This window comes from Podarcis erhardii (assembly GCF_964252035.2).
Source record: "Podarcis erhardii genome assembly, chromosome: 12".
Classification (NCBI taxonomy): Eukaryota; Metazoa; Chordata; class Lepidosauria; order Squamata; family Lacertidae; genus Podarcis; species Podarcis erhardii.
This window is the reverse complement of record NC_138513.1, coordinates 28,919,971-28,945,659: the sequence shown is the minus strand read 5'-3', so window position 1 is coordinate 28,945,659 and position 25,689 is coordinate 28,919,971. Positions and strand designations below refer to the sequence as shown.

Below are 25,689 nucleotides of genomic sequence, written 5' to 3'. Positions count from 1 at the left end.
ATGTGCAAATTGCACCAAGTTTGCTCAAAAGAGCTAGGAGCAAACAAAACACGATCCTTGGCTTAGCATTTTGGTGGGATTGTGGTCAGTTTTGCTCCAAACCTCAATGATTGGTGAGACAGAAACAAACCTAGACCTATCATGGCTTGTTTCAGTGAAAGAAACAATGATTACAACAACTGGATGTAACTCTAAGTCAGGGATCATGGGATGTCACCTCTGAATGCTAGTAGAGAAGAGCAAACCAGGTACGATTCACGATATGCAAGGTAAGGAATGGCTTATGAGCTTACCATGATGCGCATGCGTTGCCACTGTATAGTCTTACAATTTCTTTAGGATTAAAAACAACACCCAAACGCAAATATGAAAAATGCTATATTACCACATTGTTGTAATCTAAGGGATCATATGTCTGCTCTTTAAAAATGTTGCAAGACTTCATGAATTCTTCATTCAACTTGCAGATTTGGTCATTCAAAATTTTCCCCTTGATTCCACCAAACTCCAGTTTCTCCAGCTTCTCAAACTCAAGCGTAGTAACAAAAATATCCTAAAACAATAAACGTTATAATTAACCACAATTCCTGCCACAGTGAAAAATTAATTTTGTGTGTTTGTGTGTTGCTCTACAACCTTGCATTCCACATTTAATTTAGAATGAAAAGCACGTTGCATATATACATATATACATAAGCACATACATATATAAACACATATATACATATGCACATACACACACATATATATATATATACATGCGTGCGCGCGCACACACACATATATATATATACTTACTGTATATATACTGTAATATATATGTTTGCTACTACCAAGTGAAGTGGGGGGGGGAAAAGATCCCCATAGCCAGAAACTAGAGGTTTCTTTCACAAATATGTTTATCCACAAAGAAACTCTTGGAGAATGTTTGGCAGAGGTGATTTATTTGGGGGGGGGAGGGGTTGGACTTCCTGGTTGTGTGTTTTCCTCCTCCCCTTCTGCGTTAGAATATGGGGGTCTTTCTATCAATATAGCAGTGGCATCCCTACTCCTTTCCCCATGTAAATGGCGCATAGGATTGCTCTGTGAACATGTTTAAATATGAAGCATCAATAAGTTTGCAGAGAGAGAGAGAGAGAATGCACTGAAGGGAGGGAGGAAAAGCATTGACGAAGGGCTTTGTAACTCTAAATGCATCAGGGTTTGGGGTTTTTAAGAACAAAAGCGACCTTCTACGTCACCTTTGGTACCCATTTCGTGTCTTTCTTTGCCATTGGCTTAGTGCATCTCCCTGGGCCACATAAATTATGAACATTACATTCATCATATCTATGTTCACACTGCAATTATATTCCTGTCTAATCAGAAGTAAGTCATTGACTTTAGTTGGACTTACTCTCTGGTAAACATGGGGTGAGAACCATCTTTGCCCAGACAGTCATATTCTCAATATTCCAGGGGTTGTATGCTGGTGGGGGGAGGCAGGCAAGGGGGAACCAAAGTGGCTGGGGCAAAATTGGGTGGAGGAACAGATGTGATTGTACAACATCTTACATTCCAGGCACGCAAAGGTCAGTTTTCTACACGTACACACCTTTAAATCCTCCACCTGGGCAAGCCAACGACAGCATAAATGTTCAAGGATACATTCCAGCCAGCTGAAAGCAGCTCAGGAGAGTCCAAGAGTAGGACTGGTAAGAAGTGTGTCATGGGAACTATCCTGAGTGCCAGACAGACCTTGGCCCCCATGCCTGAGGTTCTTCACCCTTGTGTGCAGGGCTGCTGCCTCAGTTTAATAAGCCTAGATCTTATATACACCTAACCAGAGCAAGCCCTATTTAATTCAGTGAGATACATTTCTAAGTATACATAAATAGGGCAAACAACAGAACAGCATTACTGCAAAGAGCACACTGGTTTTCTGCCATTAGTTTAATGTGAAGTTCCAATTGAAAATGCTTTCAGGGAAGACTGAATCTATCCTAAACTAAAAGCTAATCATTAATTTCTCTATATATGGCATTACCAACGTGTGTAAAGGAACGTCTTCACTTAAAAGAAGCAGCAGTAGATTTTCCTATGTAGTTTGCTCATAACTGTACTATTGGTAGATATGATAGTAGTTGGTAAGAAATACCTCTATTTTTTCCAAGCGGTTTAGAAACATATTGAACCTAAGAAAGACCATATTTGGCTGAAAATCCCATGGTTTAACTTCTTCACTATTAGCGAAATAGGTTGCAATTTTTTCCCTTTGGCTAAAAAAGTTATCCTTAAAACTTCTTAAAGTATGAAGAGCCTCTTGCACTTGTTCCAAAGTTTCTTCCGTTTCTCTTTTCATAATATCTTCTGGTGAAAGGTATGATATAGCCTACAGAGAGGAAGTAATAACATTTTAAAAACGTACCACCAATAAATGAAAACTAAGAGCCACTGGCAGGAAGGTAGTGCCATTGCAGTATTTTAAAAGACAGTATGTTTACAGCAACACACAACTATATAAATGAAGGTGAAGTCTGTTGACATCACTTAGCAAAAAAAGTCAAACATATTCTGTACATTTTCAAAACCTTCATGTCTACTCCAAGTAGTAGATATGTGCATGTCTACTCCAAGTAGCAGATATGTGCTTCTTACATACATAAGCTCAACTGTGAACATCTTTTCACTGCGAGTGTATTGCATTGCAAGTAGAATTTCATTGGAGGTTAATCACACAACCATCAGGTTGATATTATAATTGGCTTGCTACAGTTTATCACAGTATGTGCCATGACTAGCTTACAGCATAACCAACAACCAGCTTTTTTGGGGGGGGGGGACACTGCTCTAACTAGTGAACTACCCACGGTCGTGACAGATAGAGTGGGGTCTATGAAGACGGTCAAGTACAGCGAGGGAAAAAAAGTATTTGATCCCTTTGCAAAAGATGACTTAGTACTTGGTGGCAAAACCCTTGTTGGCAATTACAGAAGTCAGATATTTCTTGTAGGTGACCACCAGGTTTGCACACATCTCAGGAGGTATTTTGTCCCACTCCTCTTTGCAGATCCTCTCCAAGTCAGTAAGATTTCGAGGCTGATGTGTAGCTACTCAAACCTTCAGCTCCCTCCACAGATTTTTGATGGGTTTAAGGTCTGGAGACTGGCTAGGCCACTCCAGGACCTTAATGTGCTTCTTCTTGAGCCACTCCTTTATTGCCTTGGCCATGTGTTTTGGGACATTGTCATGCTGGAATACCCCATCCTCGACCCATTTTCAATGCCCTGGGCTGAGGGAAGGAGGTGCTCACCCAAGTTTTGACCATACATGGTCCTGTCCATTGTCCCTTCGATGCGGTGAAGGTGTCCTGTCCCCTTAGCAGAAAAACACCCCCAAAGCATAATATGTTCCCCTCCATGTTTGACAGTGGGGATGGTGTTCTTGGGGTCATAGGCAGCATTCCTCCTCCTCCAAACACGGCGAGGGGTTTTTCCTGTTGTTATTCTGTCTCTCACAGCTACAATAAACCTTCCATTAAAATTATGGACTGGTCATTTCTTTGTCAGAGGGCAAACAGGCAAATTTAGCAGGGGATCAAATACTTCCCCCCTCACTGTATATTGCACATATGCAATGCATCTCAATGGGCTTTCTTGACAGACAGACATTCTCTTTTCTGTTCTGATGGCGTCTCTGCCAGCAGAGGCCAGGCTGCCCACAATCTGGAGTTTAAGTTCTGCAACCACCCTATCTATATAGTCCCTATGCTTGCTGCTTTACCCAAGAGAGGTAGAAGCTAGGGTACTGGCACGGAAAAAGCAGAAAAACTGCATCCACTGAAACAGTCGATGCACCAAGAGATTTTGTTTACAGATCAGAGTTAAGAGTTCTGTTAAGTTATTGGAATTGCCTCTTTTACAATTAGGGCAGTTTATCGATGTCAGACTATGAAGTAACCTAGCAGTAAACCGGTTCACTAATAAATCCCCTGTGGTGTTGAACTTAGCAGATATTGCCATTACAGTTTTGCTACCTGATAAGCAATTTCCATTAACAATATATTAAAAATGGATGTTGTACACAGCTGACAACATGAAAAACAGTTTGTAAAAAGCTATGCGATCTTTAAAGAATGCCGCCTCTTTGTCAGACAAACAGCGTATTGTATTTTTAATAGAGAGCACATAAAATAGCAGAATTCATGACTATAATTATTTGTGTGTTATATAGCTTTAGTTGTAAAAACAGTATCTTGGGACTTTGGAAAATTCACGATAAATGCTTTGGGAGATGGGAGCTAAAAAATAACTAACACCAGATAAATTTATACTCTCTTGTCTAAACAATTCTCCTGTATTGATTGACTCTTATTGACTAAGGCTGAAATGCTATGCACATTTCCCTGGGAGAAAGACACACTGAAATCTATAAAACTACTCCTGAGTAGGCATTTATGCTTTTCATGCTTATCTAGTTTTCTATTCACACCTTGTACTACCTGGCTAATGAGAAGATTGCAGAATTCCTGCAGCAGAGATATAATTCTTGCTGGCATATTGTAAAATTTGGAGTGACTCCAGATCAGACAGATGGTGTGGAACAAAGGGGGAATTAAAATATGTATCTTTGGAAATTCTGTATCTTGAAGATGCTGAATATGTCTTTGCAGAGGTCGCAGGTAAAGCTCAATATCCTGGGCTTCAATGAGTGCTGAGAAAAAGAAAAGAATCAAGTATAGTAACTGGCGGTGAGTCGGAGATAAAAACACTTTGAGAGTTTCTACAAAAAGGGCATAAAAAGCAATCCCTGTGCCTACAATAAAGCCTGCTGAATCTCCCAACAGTGGGGCAGCATGGTGTTTAGGATAAATTTGAATGCTTTACTCCAATTCACACATTTTTTTCTCTCTGTGACATTCCTCTTTGCAAAGTAGAAAAGCAAGCATCACGATTCCCATCCACCATTCAGCTGACCTCACATATGAAGAAGCAGCATTCCACATGAACTCTTGAACAATTTCTCCTGCTCCAGAGGCCAGGGCCTGAACCAATGGGTTCAAGTTACAAGAAAAGAGATTCCAACTCAACCTCAGGAAGAACCTTTCTGGCAGTAAGAGCTGTTCAACAGTGGAACGGACTCCCTCAGAATGTGGTGGGCTCTCCTTCATTGGAGGTTTTTAAGGAGAGGTTGAGCGGCCATTTGTCATGGTTGCTTTAGCTGAGATTCCTAATAGGGCATCAGTATGGAACACCTATTTCATAAATGAAGTCATTTTTATAGTGGAAGAAAGGGGGATACACTCACTGCTCAACCACAAAGTGCGTAAGCTAGGCATAAGCACTCCTAGTCACTAGAGACTCCAGTGACAGGTTTCTGAAGAAGAAGAAGAAGAAGAGTAGTAGTAGTAGTAGTTTGGATTTGATATCCCGCTTTATCACTACCCGAAGGAGTCTTAAAGCGGCTAACATTCTCCTTTCCCTTCCTCCCCCACAACAAACACTCTGTGAGGTGAGTGAGGCTGAGAGACTTCAGAGAAATGTGACTAGCCCAAGGTCACCCAGCAGCTGCATGTGGAGGAGCGGAGACGCGAACCCGGTTCCCCAGATTACGAGTCTACTGCTCTTAACCACTACACCACACTGGCTCTAACGGGGAGCTAGGGGGAGTGCAACCTCTCCCAGAACAGGCTGTGTACCTAATTATTGAACACATGAACCAACCAATCACAGAATACTAGAATGCCAAACTAGTTATCACAGACTACCAAGTATCCTTTCAGCTACTCTCAGTTTAGGGAGGAAGTGATAATCTATTCCGATCTAGGGGATTTAAAAAAAACGCCCCATCAAAAAATGAAAGTGAAGCACTGCTTTCCTGTGTCACCTTTAACTGCCAACACTTTCCAAAATCTGTGAAGAAATTCTAGCTGCTTTGATGAATTTTGGCCAACATGCAAGAGAATGATTTCTCCTGATGGCTGTTTACACACAAGATTAACTTTCAAATACAAAATTTGATACTTTCCTCCAAAGTGTAAAAGAAAGAATATTCGCCCGCCTAGCAAGGACCATGCAAGGTTAATCATTTGCTGAACTCTTTGTACATTTGGAATAAAGTGCCCTATAAAAATAACAAGCATTATGAGATTTCATTGACATTTCATTTGATCAATATGCAAACAAAATAGTAAAACATGACCAACTGGGTAATACACAAACTTTAACTATTTTATGTTAGAAGTAAAACTACCTAGTAACAGTTTTACCACATGGAACAGTCTCTAAATAATGTTTACAAAACACTCTATGTTAATCTAATTGTTTAAACATTTCATCTTGCTTTATATGGAAGTAAAAATATCCAAACTTTATACATATAAATTATGAGGATATCTAAGGCTGTCCCAAAGCACAGGCAGGGAATTAATGCTTGCAGCAATACATCAAGAAGTATTATGGATTATTCCATAACACAAAAGCATAAACGTATACAGAATGTACACATTTCATTCAGAGAAATTTACCATTTTCTACTTCCTTGTAAATGTCTTGAAAAGTGGGATAATAGCTGCTCATCTTCACTTTTAAGATCCTAATCATTTTCTGAACGATGGGACTCTTAAGCTGGAATTAGAACAGAACAATGAATCTCCAGCAACTATCCAGTATGTTTTAAGAATCCGTTTTATCACAAAATGCAGTGGGCAGTGTTCAAATAAACAAACTTTGGACAGACCAAGCAGCAGGGTTTCACAAATCGTTGGATATATATTTGAAAATTAATTTCCAATCCTAACAAATCATACCCTTGAAGGTGATGGCCAGAAAATTATTTAAAATGTTGAGTCTTGGGGCTGAAAGTTTATTGCACCAAATCTCAACTACCACAGCCCCTTTTTAACATAAGGATCAAGTACATGGTCCTACTTGCTATATCCCCTCCTGGACAGAGTTATCTTTACCACAGGTATCCACTCCCAGGTAAGAATCAAAACTAATTTCTGCTATATACTGCATGTGGAGCAGTCTTTGAAACAACTTCAGTTGATTCAAAATATGTTTCAAGTGGAACTGGTCCCTTAGAACATGGGTCACTAGTATTTATTCGTTTTTTAAACTTTGCTATGGCTTAGTTAACATGAAGGTATCTGACAGACCATCTGCATCTTTATGAACCCTGCCATTCTTTAAAGCCCATCAGCAGTCTTGCTCTATGGGCCTCCCCTGCCTCCCCCTTCTCAGTGGTGCACCCCCCCCCCAAGTGTGGAATATTATCCCTGGGAAACCTGACTAGTTGTAGGTATTTGGTGAATATAATATTCTCTTGTAGTTTAGTGCAGGGGTATGGAAAATGAAGGGACATGGGTGGCGCTGTGGTTTAAACCACAGAGCCTAGGACTTGCCGATCAGAAGGTTGGCAGTTCGAATCCCTGCAACGGGGTGAGCTCCTGTTGTTCGGTCCCTGCTCCTGCCAACCTAGCAGTTCAAAAGCATGTCAAAGTACAAGTAGATAAATAGGTACTGCTCCGGCGGGAAGGTAAATGGCATTTCCGTGCGCTGCTCTGGTTTGCCAGGAGCGGCTTAGTCATGCTGGCCACATGACCTGGAAGCTGTATACCAGCTCCCTCGGCCAATAAAGCAAGATGAGCACTGCAACCCCAGAGTCGGCCACAACTGGACCTAATGGTCAGGGGTCCCTTTACCTTTTTTTATGGAATATGAAGCCCTGCAGATGTTGCTAGAATCCAACTCCCATCAGCCCCAGCCTGAACAACGCTCAAAGATAATGGAAGTTGTAGTCACAATTTATTTATTCTTTATTCACTTTCTAAGTCACTTTTATCTTGCCCAGGGCAACCCAAAGCGACTTACAACCAAACCAACAGACAATGAACCCCACATGGGTACATTAAAACCAAGAGGAAAGAGAAATACATTTTTTAAAAAAAAAATCTGACCCACTTCTAAAGGCCACAGATACTTAAAGGCCAAAGACCTCCTTATAGAGGCCTTTGGCCTGGCGCCTGAAGATGACTGTCAGGCAAGCCACCCTGGGGAGAGCATTCCACAACAGGGAGCCACCACAGAAAAGGCCCATTCTCATGTTGTCACACTCCAGACCTCTTGTGGAGGGGTCACATTGAAGAAGGCTCTCAGATGATGACTGCAGGGTCTGGGTCGGTTCATATGGGGAGAGGCAGTCCTTGAGGTATTGCAGTCTGAACTGTATAAGACTTTATAAGTCAAAACCAGCACTTTGAATTGGGTCCAGAAACTAAGTGCAGTGAGGCCAGGATTGTCATTATATGCTCAAACCGTCTTGCCCCTGTGAGCAACCTGGCCACTGAATTCTGCACCAGCTGACATTTCCAAACCATCTTCAGAGGCAGCCCTACGTCTAACATGTTGCAGTAATCTAACCTAGAGATTACCAGAGCACAGACAACAAACTTCAGCTTGCTTGGTAGTATCTACAAGTTAAAAACTACTATCCAAATTTTCAGCTCTAACTCACGTTATATACAAAGATAAAAGTACAACAATGATCATGAATTGCTAATTGCTTACCTGGTCATATATGCACAAGAGATTATCCTTTCTTTCTTCCCAAAACTTTAGCTCAACCTGAGGATCTGAGTGAAAGCCATGAAGAAGAGTTTCAGCTGAATTCCTTCCCACAGTATCTTGTATCTGATGCGACCACTTGATAACCATTGATTCTATTGCATGCAGTATTGATCTTGTGAAAGAGTCTTGCCTGCAGGTTAGGAAAATGGCAGGATTCCCACATTCTTAAATTCAGTGACATTTTACAGTGCATGTTAACTACTCTATATTCCTGCCTGACTTTGTGCTTAGATCAGTTTATATTGCTTAGCATTGTAAACCCCTCCATCACATTTTTTGGTTTGTGTCATTTTCTGCCTGTCTTTCATCTTGGAACACTCTCTCTTTTACATTGGGAAGTGCCGTTTTACACTAAAAACTGTTCTACCCTATTTCCAGCATATTTCACCCCTATGCTAAATGAATAGTGTCCAACCAGGCAAATTTGTTCAGATTTGGCAAACCAAATTGTAAGCCAAATTGTTTTTGTGACCATCCAGTTTCAAACTCTTACTTTGCCATTTTAAAAAGGTATCACTGTTAATGGTTTAATAAAATCTGCCTTTAAAAAACAACAACTTATTTTTCTGTGAAATAAAATCTAACGTTGATTATCGCTATACCATATTAATGTTGGCGTAAAATAGGCTTTAGTAATTTGTGCTTTTCTTAAAAAATAAAATAAAAATAATACAGTAATCAATACATCCATTATTTCACTCATTGCAATTACATTCCAAAGACATTGCTTTGTTTGGTATTGTACATCTCACACTGACAGGTGACTCCCACCACTCACGTTTTATTGGCATTTTTTAAGGTTTCAACCAAAATGTTTTACCTTCTGCTTGAACAAACATGAAGCAAAATGTATTTCTTTTTGATGTAAACACACACACACACACACACACACAGAGAGAGAGAGAGAGAGAGAGAGAGAGTGTCTCCTTACTTATTTTCAGTACATATCTCATGCAACTCAGTCTCTCTTGCAACTGTTGGAATGGGAAGGAGAGTTCTTCCTGACATAGCTCCAGTCATAACATATGCCTTATTTTTCATGATTTCTACATGCCGTTCCATGTCCAGGGAAACAACATGTGGCCACGATTCATTATTTTTCTTATTGGAAAGAATGGGCAGTACAACCTGAAAGAAGTGAGAAAACAATGGTGGGATAGAGGAAAAACACAACATATAAACTATGGCTGCCATACATCTGTATGTTCCCTGGGTTTCAAAGGCGGAATTGACGTCCGGGGGGGAATTTCCGAAATGCGGCGCTTTGTCCTGGGTATTAGGCAAGTCAATCATGTTTCTTTTGGCATTTTAGTTTTTAAAAAGCTCAACAACTTTGGAGGTGTCCTGGTTTTTACTTTTTGAAATATGCCAAGCCTAATATAAATGCATTGCAGAGAGGGGTGGGGGGGAGGCTTCAAACCTAGCAAACACTTTCAGTTTCTTAGTGACATGCCTCAACATGTTTTCTTTTTCAGGCCCATCCTGCTACATTTTGGATTATACTGGGCATGGCTTTATAAAAACAATGGCAAAAAAATTGTACATTGGGTCTTGGAAGAACACTTGACTGTCAAGTAAATCAAACCTAATTAGTAGAAAAATTATCTTTGATGGTAAAGGGGAATATGCACAAGTGTTGAATAGCTGGAAACTAATAGATGGTGTTGAGTAATTTATTATATTTAAAAAGGGAATTAGGGATAGAGATACAAATTGCTCCAAGTTTTACTCTTTGTAGTATGTTCTAGGAAGTGTCAGGTTTTTGCATGAGGATAATGAGGAAAACGAAGATCCTTGATTGATTGTGAAATGGCTAGCATTTCTGTCTCTTATCTTCACATTTTTGAGTCTTTTTTAAATAAAGAATTTTTTTAAATAAAAAACCCCAACATGGCATGAATACTTTGGACAGGTATCTAGTAAGAAATAATCAAAAGCATGTTGAGCAATGCAAGATCTTTACATTAAATATTTGACTAGGCATTTCTGCTGTTGTGAAATTCTCAGCTGAACTCTGTGCAATAAATTAGTTAAGTAAACAGCCACAGTGGCACTATAAATATTATTTGTAACCACTACATTCACATACACTTGCTTGTTGCTACACATCTCCCATAGTGATAATGTTTGCTAAATGCAAACTTGCTGGTTAAACTTAATGCTTGCTAAATCCCATTTCACCCTTTTATTTCCAGTCTGCAGTCCAATCTGCTTGCAATAAAGGAATAACATGGAGACTATTTATTTATTTAGAGCTTTTATATACCACTCTTCATAATGTATATCCCAGGGCAGTTCAGAACATAAAAATTATAAACAATATAATAAAACAAAACACCAAGAGCGCTTAAAGCCTACAGGCTGAGCTGCACAGTAAAACTCTCAGCTTCTAAAAAGTATTTAAGAATTAGTTGAAAAGCCATGGGCATTAGAAAAGTTCTTGTCTGCCACATATAAAACTACAGAGGAGACACCAGGTGTAAGTTTCCATAACTGGGGTTAAAGGATCCCTTTTCATTTGCTATCACCAATTTTGTATATGATAGAGGGAATTTTAAGAGTAATCAATAGTGCAAAAGCAGACTGATCACTTATTTAACAAGTAAATTTGCTCTCAAATAGCCATTCTCTCTCTCTTTTTTTTTTAATTAATTCAAATAGCCATTCTCATTAACATCTACCCCTGCCATTTTAAGTGGAAAGCATGCAAGGACAATGCTCTCTACATCATATTATGAGAAAACTAAGTCTTCATTAATGACATTTTGACTTCCCCCAGAATAAACCCTGAAGCAGAAATCCTAATCAATGACCTGGTTCCTGTGTCGTCAACAAGGCATGGTTTTAAACTATGGTTTAATGTGAATGCGCAGCACACTGGGGCAGAGTGCTGAAAAGTTGTCACATCACTCCTTCCCCCTTCTGCTGCGGACAAAACAAACCAGAGGCTGGCTTGTTGTATCTTCCTGGCATGGGCTCATTCATGGTTTTCTTTAAGCAAACTACTAGCAGTAAGCCAAGAACAAACCTTGGTTACTGCTCTAGGATTGTTTGGGGGAAACAAACAATGAAACCAAGTTCAAATGATAACATTGTACAGAAGCGCAGCAGGGTGGGGGAAGAGCTGCAATATATTTTATACACCATGCCAACAACATGCTCTTTCACATTAAACCATAGTTCGTTTTAAACAATGGTCAGTGTGATGTGTAAAATTCTCTTAGCTTTTGTGAGCTACCGGGTGTTACTGTCTGCATACTCTTCCTTATATTTTACTTTACAAGGAAAAAAAGGAGGGTTGAATATTCAGGTAAAAGAGCCCTGGTTTTGTTTGTTTTTTACCTGAAGGACCATCCCCCCAGCTCTACGGGCCCGTGCTACCCCTTCTTCATAAACCCGATTAACCAACATCCTTGTCAAACTGATTTGATCTAAATCAGATGTTACAAAGGATTTCCCACCGTTTTGTAAGTTTGGGGGAGGATTGAAATCCATCTATTTGGTGTAGTGTGGTTAAAGACTGAGAAGTTAAAATTACGAAGAAATACATAAGCTAGAAGTACCTCTTCTAAGAAAATCATTACATGCTCCATAGATGCTCCAGACAATTCTGCAAATTTGAGGGCTTCATTGCAGTTTTCTGCTTCAACGCAGTCTGTGTTCTTCATAATACAAACGGTTTTGAGTTTCATGCCGCTGGGTATCTAAACCAGAAAGATACGTTACAATTCTCAAGTGAATGAATTGTGGCCATATGTACTCATTCATTTGATAATTTATATAATGTTGTGGGGGTTTTTTGGGGGGGGGGGGTAAGGGTAGGCTGTATGCCAGAGTCCCTTCTCATTCCTGGATGCCACAAGAATCCAATTGCTGGAATAGCCAGACAAGTTTCTTGGTAATGGGTCATTAAAGTAACAAAGAAAGTGGTCCTGTGCCAGACTACAAAAGAGCGGGGGGGGGGGGCTCAGCTCACTGGTAGGTAGAAAGACAAATGCCTTCCATAAACAACTTTGGAAACTAAGGGGCACAAGTTTTCCAGGACAGCTGAAATGTATCCCAAACAAAAAAAAGCCCTTTGATGACTGGAATGATGTGCAAACTTGCACGATGTACAGAAGATTCAATAAGTGAATTAGTGGTTGTATATCCTGCTGTGGTGCTTATATGCTTCTGGACTGGAGCTTCCACTGTGTGTATGTGTGTATGTGTGTTTTATTTGTGTGTGTGTATAGGGCTGCTGGATTCCCTGTCTCCCTAGTCACAGCCTTGCTGCTCTACTGAAAGAGAATCTATGTATGGAAACTTATTTCTGGTCATTTATTTCCCCACAATGCAGCATTACAGAAGCAATTTATACCGAAGTATACAAACACTAATAACCTTGATGTTAGAGTAATAAATTTGAAAAATAAAGTAAACTTTTAGGATTGCCATATTTTGAAGAGCAAAAAAGAAAACATTTGCCGACTTTTACTTTTAACTATGGATCTCTATGACGACTTGTTTTACATACCCATGAAAAAGACGACGTGTCCTGCAAAAAGAGGACATATGGCAACCCTAATTAGTAAACTCCTTTTTAATCTGGATACCTTATTTAATTAGGGTTGATCCAGATTTATTACATATTGCTGAGAGTATGAAGCATACTTCAAAATTATTAGCTACTGTAGTGGGTTGCTTTGATTTTTGTTCTATTTGTGCAATGCAGTGGTTTTAAAATAATTGTCTTATAATGAAATTCAGAACTTTTAACTCTAGTTGCAACATATTGATACGAGTTGTATCTCATTTTGTTTGGCCTTCCCCAGCTAAATTTATAAAGTAAGTGTGTTGTTATGAAGATCAACTCTGAAGTAAAAAGTAAACCAAGAACAAAAGAGAATTCCAGATAATCAAACCATGAACCTTCTCATCACAGACACAGCAGTAGGAAAGAAGTACAGTGGTACCTTGGGTTAAGTACTTAATTCGTTCCAGAGGTCCGTTCTTAACCTGAAACTGATCTTAACCTGAAGCACCACTTTAGCTAATGGGGCCTCCCGCTGCTGCTGCGCCGCCGGAGCACGATTTCTGTTCTTATCCTGAAGCAAAGTACTTAACCTGAGGTACTATTTCTGGGTTAGTGGAGTCTGTAACCTGAAGCGTATGTAACCTGAAGCATATGTAGCCCGAGGTACCACTGTATTAGACTTCACTTCCCCTCCCCTATGAACTGGTATCATAACTCAGCAGTTACATCACAATCCAAGTTGCAATCATACCTCATGTAAAGTCAAGGTGAGATAATTTAGCATAACCACCCCAAGTTAACAGCTTGTGATAAATAAGTTGTGAAAAGAAGCTTTTGAAAGCTGTGAATCACATGGAAGCAATTACCAATACAAATCTTTCTGAAATTCAGTTTCTCAGCAAATTAACAAGTGTTACATACAATACACAATAGCATTTTTACTACAGCAGAGAATGTCTCTCAAATAAGTAAACATGCTCTTCAGCAAACAGGCAGAAAATGCACCTACATTGTTTACATTACAGATTCAGAAACAACAGCCAAACTTACTGGCATTTGTTTGAGTTTGTAACCTGTAACATTGCTCAGGCTTTTGGTGAGTTACAATACAGAAACAACACAACAAAACTATAGTTTGCAACAGATAAATTAGACTTGCATATTAATAAATAAAAAACCAGCTCAGGCACAAAAGTCTTACAACATTTTCCAAAAAGAGCTTAGACTTGGGCTTTAGCAGGTCTCAAAGGAAAGGTGTTCTATATTTTGGGGCAACCAGACAGGATTACAGCACTGAACATGTTTCAAACAGGATATGTGAGATGAGGTTCTATCAATGAATTACCTGTGCACTTTTTAAAACCAAATGGAAATATATTGACAGACCAGTGGTACATAGCTCTAGTCTAGGGATTAGTGTTAAATAATGCAAACTCATTCTGAAGTAAGAACTATGAATTAGAAACTTCTCAGGAACAGTCCCCACAACTAAACAAAGCAATTTTCTTCATTATGTATGGATGCTGTAAAGAAAACAAACAGGTTGCAGGTGGTTACAGCCCATAGGTAGGCCCACAATAGCCAGCAATATTTTTTGTCATTGGAGATTGGGTGGGATAGAATCATAAAATCACAGAAGCATACATTTGGAAGGGACCTAGTCCAACCTCCTGCAATGCAGGAATCTTTTTTGCCCAACATAGGGCTCAAACCCACAGCCCTGAGATTAAGAGTCTCATGCTCTACTGACTGAGCTGAGCAGCCCCCCCCCCCTTTATGAAAATGACAACAGTCCACTGTGGACTATGGTCAGTTCAACCCAATTCACAAGAAAGTGACTGTGTACATGGGTACAATCACACAGAGAACTTGTGTATAAGCAAACTGAAGTTATAGTCCTATAGCGCAAGTATATCAACATAAAAAATAAAAATCTTATGAGATGTGTACATAGTAGAACATCAGGTCTGTGTACAGACATACCTGACTGACCACCTTTTCCCAACACCTGGTGAGTTTTGGAGTTAACATCTTCTAGAATGGCTCCATGGGAGCCAAGGCCCCTTCAGCTCCCCCAATAAAATATTGGAGGGGTCCACACCCCTTAAAGTTGATGGGAAATGCCATTCAGATGGTGTGTGTGCCCCACGACATGTGATCTATTATGTGGGGTGGGGCTTAGCTTGTCCCCCCCAATATTTTATTCACGTTGGCACCCCAGGGTGGCCTCGAGATTTGGAAGTCACCCATACCAAACACATCCACATGGCTGGGTGCTGACGGAGCCCACGGGAGGCAAGGGAGAAACCAGTCCACTTGGCGCCCTGCAAACCCCACCCCAACACCTCGGCCATTATTTACCTTCCTCCCAGCTGCCAGCCCTCCTGCTAGAGGGAGGCAGAAAGCCAGCAAAGTGAGGCGGCTGTTCTCCAGAAAGTCCTCCAGGAGCTTCTGGTTGTCTTCCTCCGCCAGGAACTGGCTCCATTTGTCGTCTTTCAGCTTCAGCAAGTGCGCCACGCGGCGCCCCACGAACTGGGCCCTCGCGTCCTCCGCGAAACTTTTCTCCTGCGCCGTCTCGTCCTCGTCCTCTTCCATCTCCAGTCCGGCGTCCACAGAGGAGGCGGCGGCGGCGGCGGCGCTGCAGCTGCAGCAGCTGGGGCACTTCGTTGGCAATGCGCGCCCTTCCCAACTTCTCGACGCGAAGCTGGACGCCCTTTCCTCGCCTTCCCCGCGCAGTTCTGGAGCGCCCGCTAATTAGCGCGCGGGCAGCTCACCTGCTGCTGCTGCTGCTGCTGCCGCTGCCGCTGCTCCTCGCGCTCATTGCCGGCCCCGGAGTTGCTCCCCCCGCCCCCGCCAGCGTCCGGTTCTACTCGCTGCTCCGTCTGCTCCAATCAGCGGCGGCGTCCCGTTGCCCAGGGGACGAGCGAAAAAAGTCACGGCCGGGCCACCCACAAGCCGCTCCTCAAGGGAAACAAATCACGGCCCTGGCCAATTAGGGCCACGGCTTGCCAGGAAGGAACCATCAGCCGCTGCGACGCCGGGGGTGGGAAGGGTGGAGGGGGGGGCAACGGAGAAGCTAAGGGCTGGCGAAGGTTTTTAAATGCGTCACACGGATGTTTAGCGACACACCTCCAGGGGGTCTCTGCCCCCGCTCGCGGAAGACTGGCAGGTCCTCCCCACCAGCAAATGGACTGGCTCGCTCCAAGGCAGCAAAACTAGCCACTCGATAAAATGCATGCATTTTATAGGGTTTCCAAACGGTGTTTTCATTTGGGCAAGGGCGGGTGCCGCTATCAAAGTGCTTCTGGGCAGGTGTTCGCAGAAGCCCAACTTGCAGCCAATGGCTTCAGTTTCTCATAGTTTTGAAATGGCGAAGTAGGCAAGCTGCAGATTCACGGAGAATATTAGGGAAGTGCGCCAAAAACTGGCCAGTGGTTGGTTTGTTTCCTTCCCTGTTACCGTTTTTTCAGTCCACTAGTGACTAGGAAGAATATTAAACCAGCACTTTTGTTTTCAAGAGCTGAAGAAAAATGTGAGAGCCTCTTGGGCTTGCCGATCAAAAGGTCGGTGGTTCAAATCGGCTTGACTGGGTGAGCTCCCCTTGCTCTATCCCAGCTCCTGCCAACCTAGCAGTTCAAAGCACACCAGTGCAAGTAGATAAATAGGTACCGCTGTGGCGGGAAGGTAAACTGCATGTCTGTGCTCTCTGGCGCCCATCATGGTGTCCCGTTGCGTCAGAAGCGGTTTAGTCATGCTGGTCATGCTGACCCAGAAAGCTGCCTGTAATAATAATAATAATAATAATAATTTATTATTTGTACCCCGCCCATCTGGCTGGGTTTCCCCAGCCACTCTGGGCGGCTTCCAACAGAGATAAAAAATACACTAAAATGTCACATATTAAAAACTTCCCTGAACAGGGCTGCCTTCAGATGTCTTCTGAATGTCAGGTAGTTGTCCATCGCCTTGACATCCGATGGGAGGGCATTCCACAGGGCGGGCGCCACCACCGAGAAGGCCCTCTGCCTGGTTCCCTGCAACTTGGCCTCTCGCAGTGAGGGAACCGCCAGAAGGCCCTCGGAGCTGGACCTCAGTGTCCGGGCAGAACGATGGGGGAGGAGACGCTCCTTCAGATATACTGGACCGAGGCCATTTAGGGCTTTAAAGGTCAGCACCAACACTTTGAATTGTGCTCGGAAACGTACTGGGAGCCAATGTAGGTCTTTCAAGACCGGTGTTATATGGTCTCGGCGGCCGCTCCCAGTCACCAGTCTAGCTGCCGCATTCTGTATTAGTTGTAGTTTCCGGGTCACCTTCAAAGGTAGCCCCACGTAGAGCGCATTGCAGTAGTCCAAGCGGGAGATAACCAGAGCATGTACCACTCTGGCGAGACAGTCCGCAGGCAGATAGGGTCTCAGCCTACGTACCAGATGGAGCTGGTAAACAGCTGCCCTGGATACAGATTTGACCTGTGCCTCCATGGACAGCTGTGAGTCCAAAATGACTCCCAGGCTGCGCACCTGGTCCTTCAGGGGCACAGTTACCCCATTCAGGACCAGGGAATCCTCCACACCTGCCCGCCTCCTGTCCCCCAAAAACAGTACTTCTGTCTTGTCAGGATTCAACCTCAATCTGTTAGCCGCCATCCATCCTCCAACCGCCTCCAGACACTCACACAGGACCTTTACCGCCTTCACTGGTTCTGATTTAAAAGAGAGGTAGAGCTGGGTATCATCTGCATACTGATGAACACCCAGCCCAAACCTCCTGATGATCTCTCCCAGCGGCTGCATGTAGATGTTGAAAAGCATGGGGGAGAGGACAGAACCCTGAGGCACCCCACAAGTGAGGGCCCAGGGGTCTGAACACTCATCCCCCACCACCACTTTCTGAACACGGCCCAGGAGGAAGGAGCGGAACCACTGTATAACAGTGCCCCCAGCTCCCAGCCCCTCAAGACGGTCCAGAAGGATGTCATGGTCAATGGTATCAAACGCCGCTGAGAGATCCAGCAGAACTAGGAAACAGCTCTCACCTTTGTCCCTAGCCCGCCGGAGATCATCAACCAGTGCGACCAAGGCAGTTTCAGTCCCATGATGAGGCCTGAATCCCGACTGGAAGGGATCCAAATGGCCTGTGGACAAACGCTGGCTCTCTCGTCCTGAAAGCGAGATGAGCACCACAGCCCCTCCTTTGACTGGACTTAACCATCCAGGGGTCCCCTGCCTTTTTACCTTTATCAGTAATATTATTACAAAAATCTTCAGGAGCTAGATGTGCTGTGATTCTTGTGTGACATTGTGTCATGGACTGGTTGGGCACAGAGGAATAGTGGGAGGTACCAGCTGGGGAAACACCAAGGGAAGAAGGCTCAGAGCCTAGGGAGTGATGTTGGGACCATGACCAGTGGCCACAGGAAGAAGACTGGAAGGAGGTGTCAGATCAGGCACAGGCAAACTCGTCCCTCCAGATGTTTTGAGACTACAGTTCCCATCATCCCTGACCACTGGTCCTGTCAGCTAGGGATGATGGGAGTTATAGTCCCAAAGCATCTGGAGGGCTGAGTTTGCCTATGCTTGTGTCAGATGCTGAGGAGGTAACAGGGCTAAGTGAGGAAGGAGAGTCTGTGGCAGAGAGAAGTCCAGAAGCAGAGATGGAAGCAGAAGAGGGTGGCCAAGAGGTTAGTGAAGAGTCATGAGTGTCTCCTCCTACTGCAACAAAATCTTCACTCCACTTGTCTCCCAGAATGGGAAGAGGCATGAAAAGGGCAGAGGAGAGGTGGCAGCATGCAGACACAGTCTTCGATTGCTTGGGGGGAAAAACCTGGAGAGGAATGAACTTAGGCAGTTGTGGGGAGGCAGGGATCTTCAGTCTCAGCAACTGCTTCATGGGGGGCAAGACCTATTGGAGATGGGTTGCTGCGCTCATTAGGCCTGACACTCCTTTGCAGATTGTGTGTTTGCTAATTGTTAACTCTAACTCGCACAGTGTGATTTACTGCTGGCTTGCGCCTGACACACTAGCAAGTTAGTCGTAACTTCATCTCCCTCTAGGAAGGCTTGCCCATATTTGTCCACTAAGCAGTTTGTCAGTGATAAACGGCTTCTTTAACTGAGTGAAGCTTCAAAAGCAGCTTGTGATGTGGAATAGGAGTGAAGTGGATTGTCTGCTGTTTAAAGACAGTCATTTAATTGAGTTATTAGAAGCAGCCTTCATAGATTTTTGAATCCCAGTATTTATTGTTGCTGGTTTTCTTTGAAAAAGAAAACGGGGGCTGTCTTAACAGCCTGGATCCTACATATGTTGCTGATTTGATTCACTGGGTCCAGTGGCGTAGCGTGGGGGGTGCAGGGGGGGCCGGCCGCACCGGGCGCAACATCTGGGGGTTAGGGTTAGGGGTAGGGTTAGGGGGCGCAAATTACTTGCCTTGCCCCAGGTGCTGACAACCCACGCTACGCCACTGACTGGGTCAAAAGTGACCCAAAGTGACTTACTGTACATTAAAACACATTAGAACAAATGCAACCAATAAAAGCCTGAAAATGGTTCTATAAAATAAGAGACGGGTGTTAACAGATTTTACAATACCAAAAAAGGCCACAGGTTCCTGAAACCCTTTGAATTAAAAGCCAAAAGCCTGCATAAACAGGACAGTATTTGCCTGGCACCTAAAAATAAAGGTGGCAGTGGGAATGTCTTCCTAGGGAGAGAATTCCACAGAAGCACCACTGAAAAGGCCTATTCTCATACGGCCACCCTCTTTGTTGCCTGTGGATGGGTCACATGAAGAAGAGCCTCAGCCGCATATGGCTTTATAGGTCCAAACCGGCACTTTGAATTAAGCCTGGAAACTAATTGGTAGCCAGTGTAGTTGTGCCACATTCTGCACCAGCTGCAGTTTCTGAATTGTCTTAAAGGGCCACACTTCAGTAGTCCAACCTAGAGGTTATCAGGGCAAAGACAAGTTAGTTGCCTCTGTCCAGAAAGGGACACAGTTGGAACCACAGTCAAAGCTGCTGGAAGGCACTTGGTGCTACTGTGGCCACTTGAGCCTCAAGCCAACAGTAATGGATCTAGAAGTACCCTAAAACTATGACATGCCTGCTCCTTCAGAGGGAGTGTAATTCCATCCAGAGCACTTCACATCACATCCACTCCCTAACAGTACCTCAGTCTTGTCTGGATTAAGCTTGTTTATTGGCTCTCATTCTGGCTCTTACTGAGGCAAGACACCAATCTAGCACATCCTCTGCAACAGCTGCAGATGGGAGATCCATTTGGGAGGCTCATTCATTACAGATGCAAATACCCTTTTTGTCTAAGACCCAGCCTAGACATAAAACATTTGCCACATTGCTGAGGTTCTAACCGAAGTGTGAGCAAACTTTGCTCTCCCGATGTTGCTAAAGTACAACTCTCATCACCCCTGGTTATTGGCCAAGTAGGCTGGGGCTAATGGGAGTTGTAGTTCAGAAATATATGGCGGGCACACCTGCTCTCACACTTTGATGGTGCTTGATTAGGAATATGTCTCCCTGCTGCTGAACTACATATTACTTTTATAGCACAATCCTATGCATGTTTATTAGGATATGTGTCCCCCTTTGTTCAATGCTGCTTACACACTATCATATTACAATCTTGATGTTTTAAAGGTTGTTTATGTATACACCACCTTGAATACTGAGTCTATGAGTGGAAATAGGACTCAAATATTTTAAATTAGTACACACAATACAAATATTATAAATAAATACAAGTTTTTTTAAATAAACATACATTCAAACTCAAGAGAATTTTAATAGGTTACTTGCAAAGTATTATTGCAGGCAACAACGTCTACACAATTTTAGTTTCAAATCCACAAAAACACACAAAATGTATACAAATTAGCATAGTAAAAATTAATGCCTTAGAGGCTTTGCTGGCAGAATTAATTTGCAGATTCTAGAATGGGTGTTTCTTGTCTTCCCCACCCCCTTTCCCCCTCTTTTTCTTACAAAAAAATTTACAAGTGAAATATTACTACAAAACTTTTTATAAGGTTTTCTGCAAAACATTTACAATTTTACCACCAACTATTTTTTTTTCTGTTTCAAAATCTTTATGTAGATTTAACACCCTATGCTGCACATCAATTTTTGTGGGATGACAATTTAGTGACATGCATAAAAAAATCACAAGGCATTAGAAATGGGAGACTTAAATACAAATATTGTTGCAATAAAACAGTTATAAAATTGAAAAATAGGACCCAAACATCATGCTTACCTAAGTTTAACAAATAAACCTTTTCTTCTAAATAACACACTTTTATTACTTCTCTCATGAAACAGTGTGATAAATAATGACTTAACACCAATTTCTAATGTAATCAGGAAATACATACACAACCCTATCCCAAGAAAGCATTTTGAAAAGAAAAGAAAAAACCTATTCCAACACTGGAGTTCTACCATGATAGTTACACTTTGCACTGATAAGTACGATAAAACAAAACCTTGTAATGGTGGCAAAGGGAATGAACAGTGAAGTGGCATTAAATAAGCTACTACTGCACATCTGTGCCCTATTACATACAAGTTACATCCCACTGAGTCAAATAAAGGACATTGAAATTTACGATCCTTCTAAGACTGAAAAGTGGACTCAGAATGGTATGCAGAACAGATTATTAAAACCTTTCCAATTCCAGGAATAGTAAGTGCACCTGCTAACACAGATTCTGTGATGCCAACCAGATTTTGATACACTTGTAATAGGGATTTGCTGCAGATTAAAAAATAATTTCCATTTCCTATCTGCATACATAAAATATGCAAAAAAGAATATTTACCAGCTGTGCAGAGCACTCATACCTTCGGTTTACAAAATAAAATACTAAGTTAAACATGATTCTTTAAGAACATTTTATTTGCTTTACTTCTATAGCACTGATTGTGAAGCCTAACGATAAAATATGTGTTTGATGCTGCAGCTGATCTGCTAAAATAATAATAATTAGCATTACTTAATGGTCATCTGTATTAAATGTATCATCAAATTGAGTCTGAGGTTTTAAAGCCAGATAAAATCAGCTGAAAATATTTTAAATAAAATATACAAAATAATATATAAAAACCCAACTAAAATGGAAATACTTGTTAAATGGCCTACAAAAGGTTTAAGAAACTTTCACTTATAACCACAGTGTAGAAATGTGTAAAATTGTTTTCTTTACTATGTATGTAAGTGGAAAGTATAAAAGACTTTCAGCTTCTATTTCACTACACTGGGCATCCCTAAGTGTACACAGTACAAAACGGTAGATCTTTGTCTTTAAAAATGCATGCAATGCCACAAAACTGATAGTTTATATAAGGTTAAAAACATAAATCATAATTTTTAAAGGATACACATTAATTTCTTGCACTGTACTTGCAAGTTCCATCATCAAAATATTTTGGTGTAAAAACATAAAAACCAGAAAGTCATGTGATCTTTACCAAACGGTGGATTTGCAAAATATAATATATATGTCTATGGGAAATGTTTTAAATTCCAAAATACGTTTGGCCATATTTCTGTTGTATACTCAAATTTGCACAGATGCCCCAATCTAGAAAAGCAGAGCTACACACAAAAACAATAATTTGCATGTGTAGCCGATATGGATGCAGCTGTTTATCTGGAAGTGCATCCCTATCCCTGCATTGTGAGCCTCATCTGGAATATGCATCTTTGTCCAGGGCGACGAGTTGTTAACTAGTAGTCAGTGACTACAGCTGAATCCGTGACAAAAAACAAACTGGTGCTTTTTGAACTGTAATGGCTTAAAATGCATACTGAGGAAGTAATAGCTTACCTCTACCAATATACAACAGTCATATTTTTAAAATATGTTTTCTTTCTGAAGAATTAAACTTATTGATCCAACAAAAATATTTAAATAATTTTATTTGCTAGCCTATCTACTGGGGATGGGGGAATGTAAGATTTTGATGGGCTAAAAAAAAAATGAAAGAAAAAGAAACAACAACAAAACCAAAGCAAAACAACACTTGCAACTACCTCTATGCTTCCAAAGGGACTTATGGCTTGAGCCTCTCAAATAGCAACCCCCAATGCCATATAGCAAGCTGCTTTTGATACCAAGGGGATTTTCAAAAGGAATTTCTGATAAGGCACAAGGGCCTGCAGTTCAAATAACCTTACTGAGTGTGCCTTTGGACAAGCCAAAAATAGCTTTTTGGATCCTGGACAGTAGTTTTTGAAATGAAAGAAACAATTTAGATTCATATTTTTGGTTGAAAGTATTCATCCATTTCTTTGGCTGTTATGTCAAAGTCTAAAAAACTCAGTATGATAACCACAGTATTTGCTACTGACGAAAGGTTGACATTGGTGCATGAGGTCTACTACAATATCCTATATCCCACCATTTCCAAGTATTCTAATAAAATTTAAATATTTAAATTACACTTTTTATAAATGAAGTTAACCAAGGCTTAGCAATGGATCACCCATGTCTTGAAATGGGATGTGTTAAAAGTATAGGACTTATCACATAGGTTCCTATATTTAACTTTTACATAGAAATTAATTAAAACTTATGTCAATATATTTCTAAGATTTAATATTTGCTACAGTATACACTGGCTCTATAGATCTCTTTATCTCTCCTAGAGAATAATTTGTGTTTACTGATTGTCATTATACACACTACTATAATGTAGTGGCCAAAATTATCTGAGGTGCACCTCAGAACCATGTAACATGCTGCCATCTGAATTATTTTTTAAAAATGACCAAAGATGGCCAGGTTTACTATATGTTTCACAAACCAAAAAGAAACAAAAAGTTTTCATCTTTACTAGATTATTATGCGTTTTTGTTGTGCCGTTTGAACAAAGAAAGTTCCTGTGAAAATTCCAGAGACATTCATGTGAAAACAACCCTAACCAACAGACATCCTGTTGTATATTTGTACTGTTTGTTGTTACAACAAACATTTACATATAATGCGAAAAGAGAAGGAAAATCCAATTAAAATCATTTTCGTGATATAGCTACATAAATTAGTACAGTGTGGAAGCAACCTTTTCTTCATCTGCTGTATCCATAATTTATCTATGACAATTGGCCCTGTATTTATTTTTGATTTTTTTTAAATCTTGTTATACAAATTACACTTCCTGTGCTAGTCCTCCAACTTGGAATACTTACAGAAATCAAGACTGACTACATGATTTCCTGTTCTGTAATACACTTTTACCAGCCCACTTTCGTATCTTGAAAGGTATGTAAACTTAAGTGCAACTCTAGGCATTTGAATAATGTTCCTTCAGAATTCTTCCATGTTTGTTGAAACAGTAGGGGTTGCTGGGTTTGAATCTTGAGAAATGGCTGCAACTGTGACAATCCTTGGAGATCCGAGCACCTCAGTAACTGAAGGGTCCAATTCACCTGAGGTAACAATAGCGAGGGCTGTTCCCCCACCTTTCTTGTTCTGGTGTGTTTTGACATGCTTGGAGAGATGGTCACTTCGCATAAATCTTTTAGAACACTCTGGGCACTCAAATCTCTTCTCACCTATTGGGGATAAAAACAAAACGAGTTGTTCAGTAATTAATTTTTCTATTATGGGACAATTATCTGGCTACAATCAGCAGGATAGCTACAGTAATTTCAACTTGTTATGTTGTCTTAATTTTGTCTTTCTAAAAGTATTATTTTGAAGACCAGAAGCATGAATTTATGGGGCCACACAGCGAAACAACTGGTGTACATGCATGTGTACCCATACATGAATTTAGTTTAACGTGCTAGTACTATCTGCAGCAATTGCTACTTTTATGAGTTTCCTGGAAGATTTAGGATGTTTTTCTTTCATCATGTGGAAATCAATTAAAAACCTTTACACGTGACTTTTCTCACACTAAAAATGTGTACTGATATATGCAAGCATTGTGAACAGATTCAAGTAACCCTTTTTTACATGATGTTTCCATTGATCTACAAAGACATGAATGTGAAAATAAGCACTTAAGAAAACTTCAAGAGACCACCAGAGTGCCTAACATGGTAAATGTTGTCCATATCAATTACAGAGGACCCTCGGGTTACCTTACCTTTGGGTAAAGTAACTTTTGCGTTACGAACGCAGCAAACCCGGAAGTGGGTTTGCCGCTTGCGCAGAAGTGCTCTGCAGCGCCGCGTGCGTGCGCAGAAAAATTCCTCCAGTTACAGAATTTTCGGGATACGGCTGGGCCTCCAGATCCCTTTCATAACGGGAGGTACCACTGTACTGTCAATTGAGCTTCCTGGGTCCAGGGTATGGTCGACACATCCTTGCAGGAGACAGTGGTCCCAGCTGTCTCAGGGAGTAGTAAACGGCAGATATTATCTCACCCATTATCTAACCAACTGATCACTGTGCTCTGTAGGAGAAAGTCTCCTGTAGGTGTAATCTCACTGGACATAAGCTGGTGGGAGAGAACTGTTAACAGCCTCCAGGCAACAGTGTCACTGTCGCTTACCAGGGAGGATGAGATGGCAGTGAGGCTGGAGCCATGTGAATTCATC

At 41.4% G+C, this 25,689-nt stretch overlaps 2 protein-coding genes across 5 annotated transcripts in view; both read right to left on the bottom strand.

The window, feature by feature from the left end:
- DNAH11 (dynein axonemal heavy chain 11) overlaps positions 1–15,806 on the bottom strand; it is a 146,555-nt gene extending 130,749 nt beyond the window's left edge. For 2 of the 4 annotated variants that reach the window (XM_081881816.1, XM_081881818.1), the window contains exons 1-8: positions 15,487–15,806; positions 12,173–12,313; positions 9,541–9,737; positions 8,550–8,739; positions 6,506–6,605; positions 4,481–4,692; positions 2,138–2,371; positions 386–553 (exon numbers count right to left, since the gene is read on the bottom strand). In XM_081881816.1, the coding sequence (XP_081737942.1) occupies positions 386–553; positions 2,138–2,371; positions 4,481–4,692; positions 6,506–6,605; positions 8,550–8,739; positions 9,541–9,737; positions 12,173–12,313; positions 15,487–15,720 (1,476 nt within the window). In that variant the 5' untranslated portion in view covers positions 15,721–15,806. Of the gene's footprint in view, positions 1–385; positions 554–2,137; positions 2,372–4,480; positions 4,693–6,505; positions 6,606–8,549; positions 8,740–9,540; positions 9,738–12,172; positions 12,314–15,486 lie in introns of those variants that run through there. The other 2 variants (XM_081881817.1, XM_081881819.1) reach the window with 2 other exon arrangements.
- A 5,095-nt stretch (positions 15,807–20,901) lies between these two features.
- SP4 (Sp4 transcription factor) overlaps positions 20,902–25,689 on the bottom strand; it is a 22,097-nt gene continuing 17,309 nt past the window's right edge. The window contains exon 6 of the mRNA XM_081882053.1: positions 20,902–24,696. Coding sequence (XP_081738179.1) covers positions 24,449–24,696 — 248 coding nt within the window. The 3' untranslated portion in view covers positions 20,902–24,448. The remainder of the gene's footprint in view (positions 24,697–25,689) is intronic.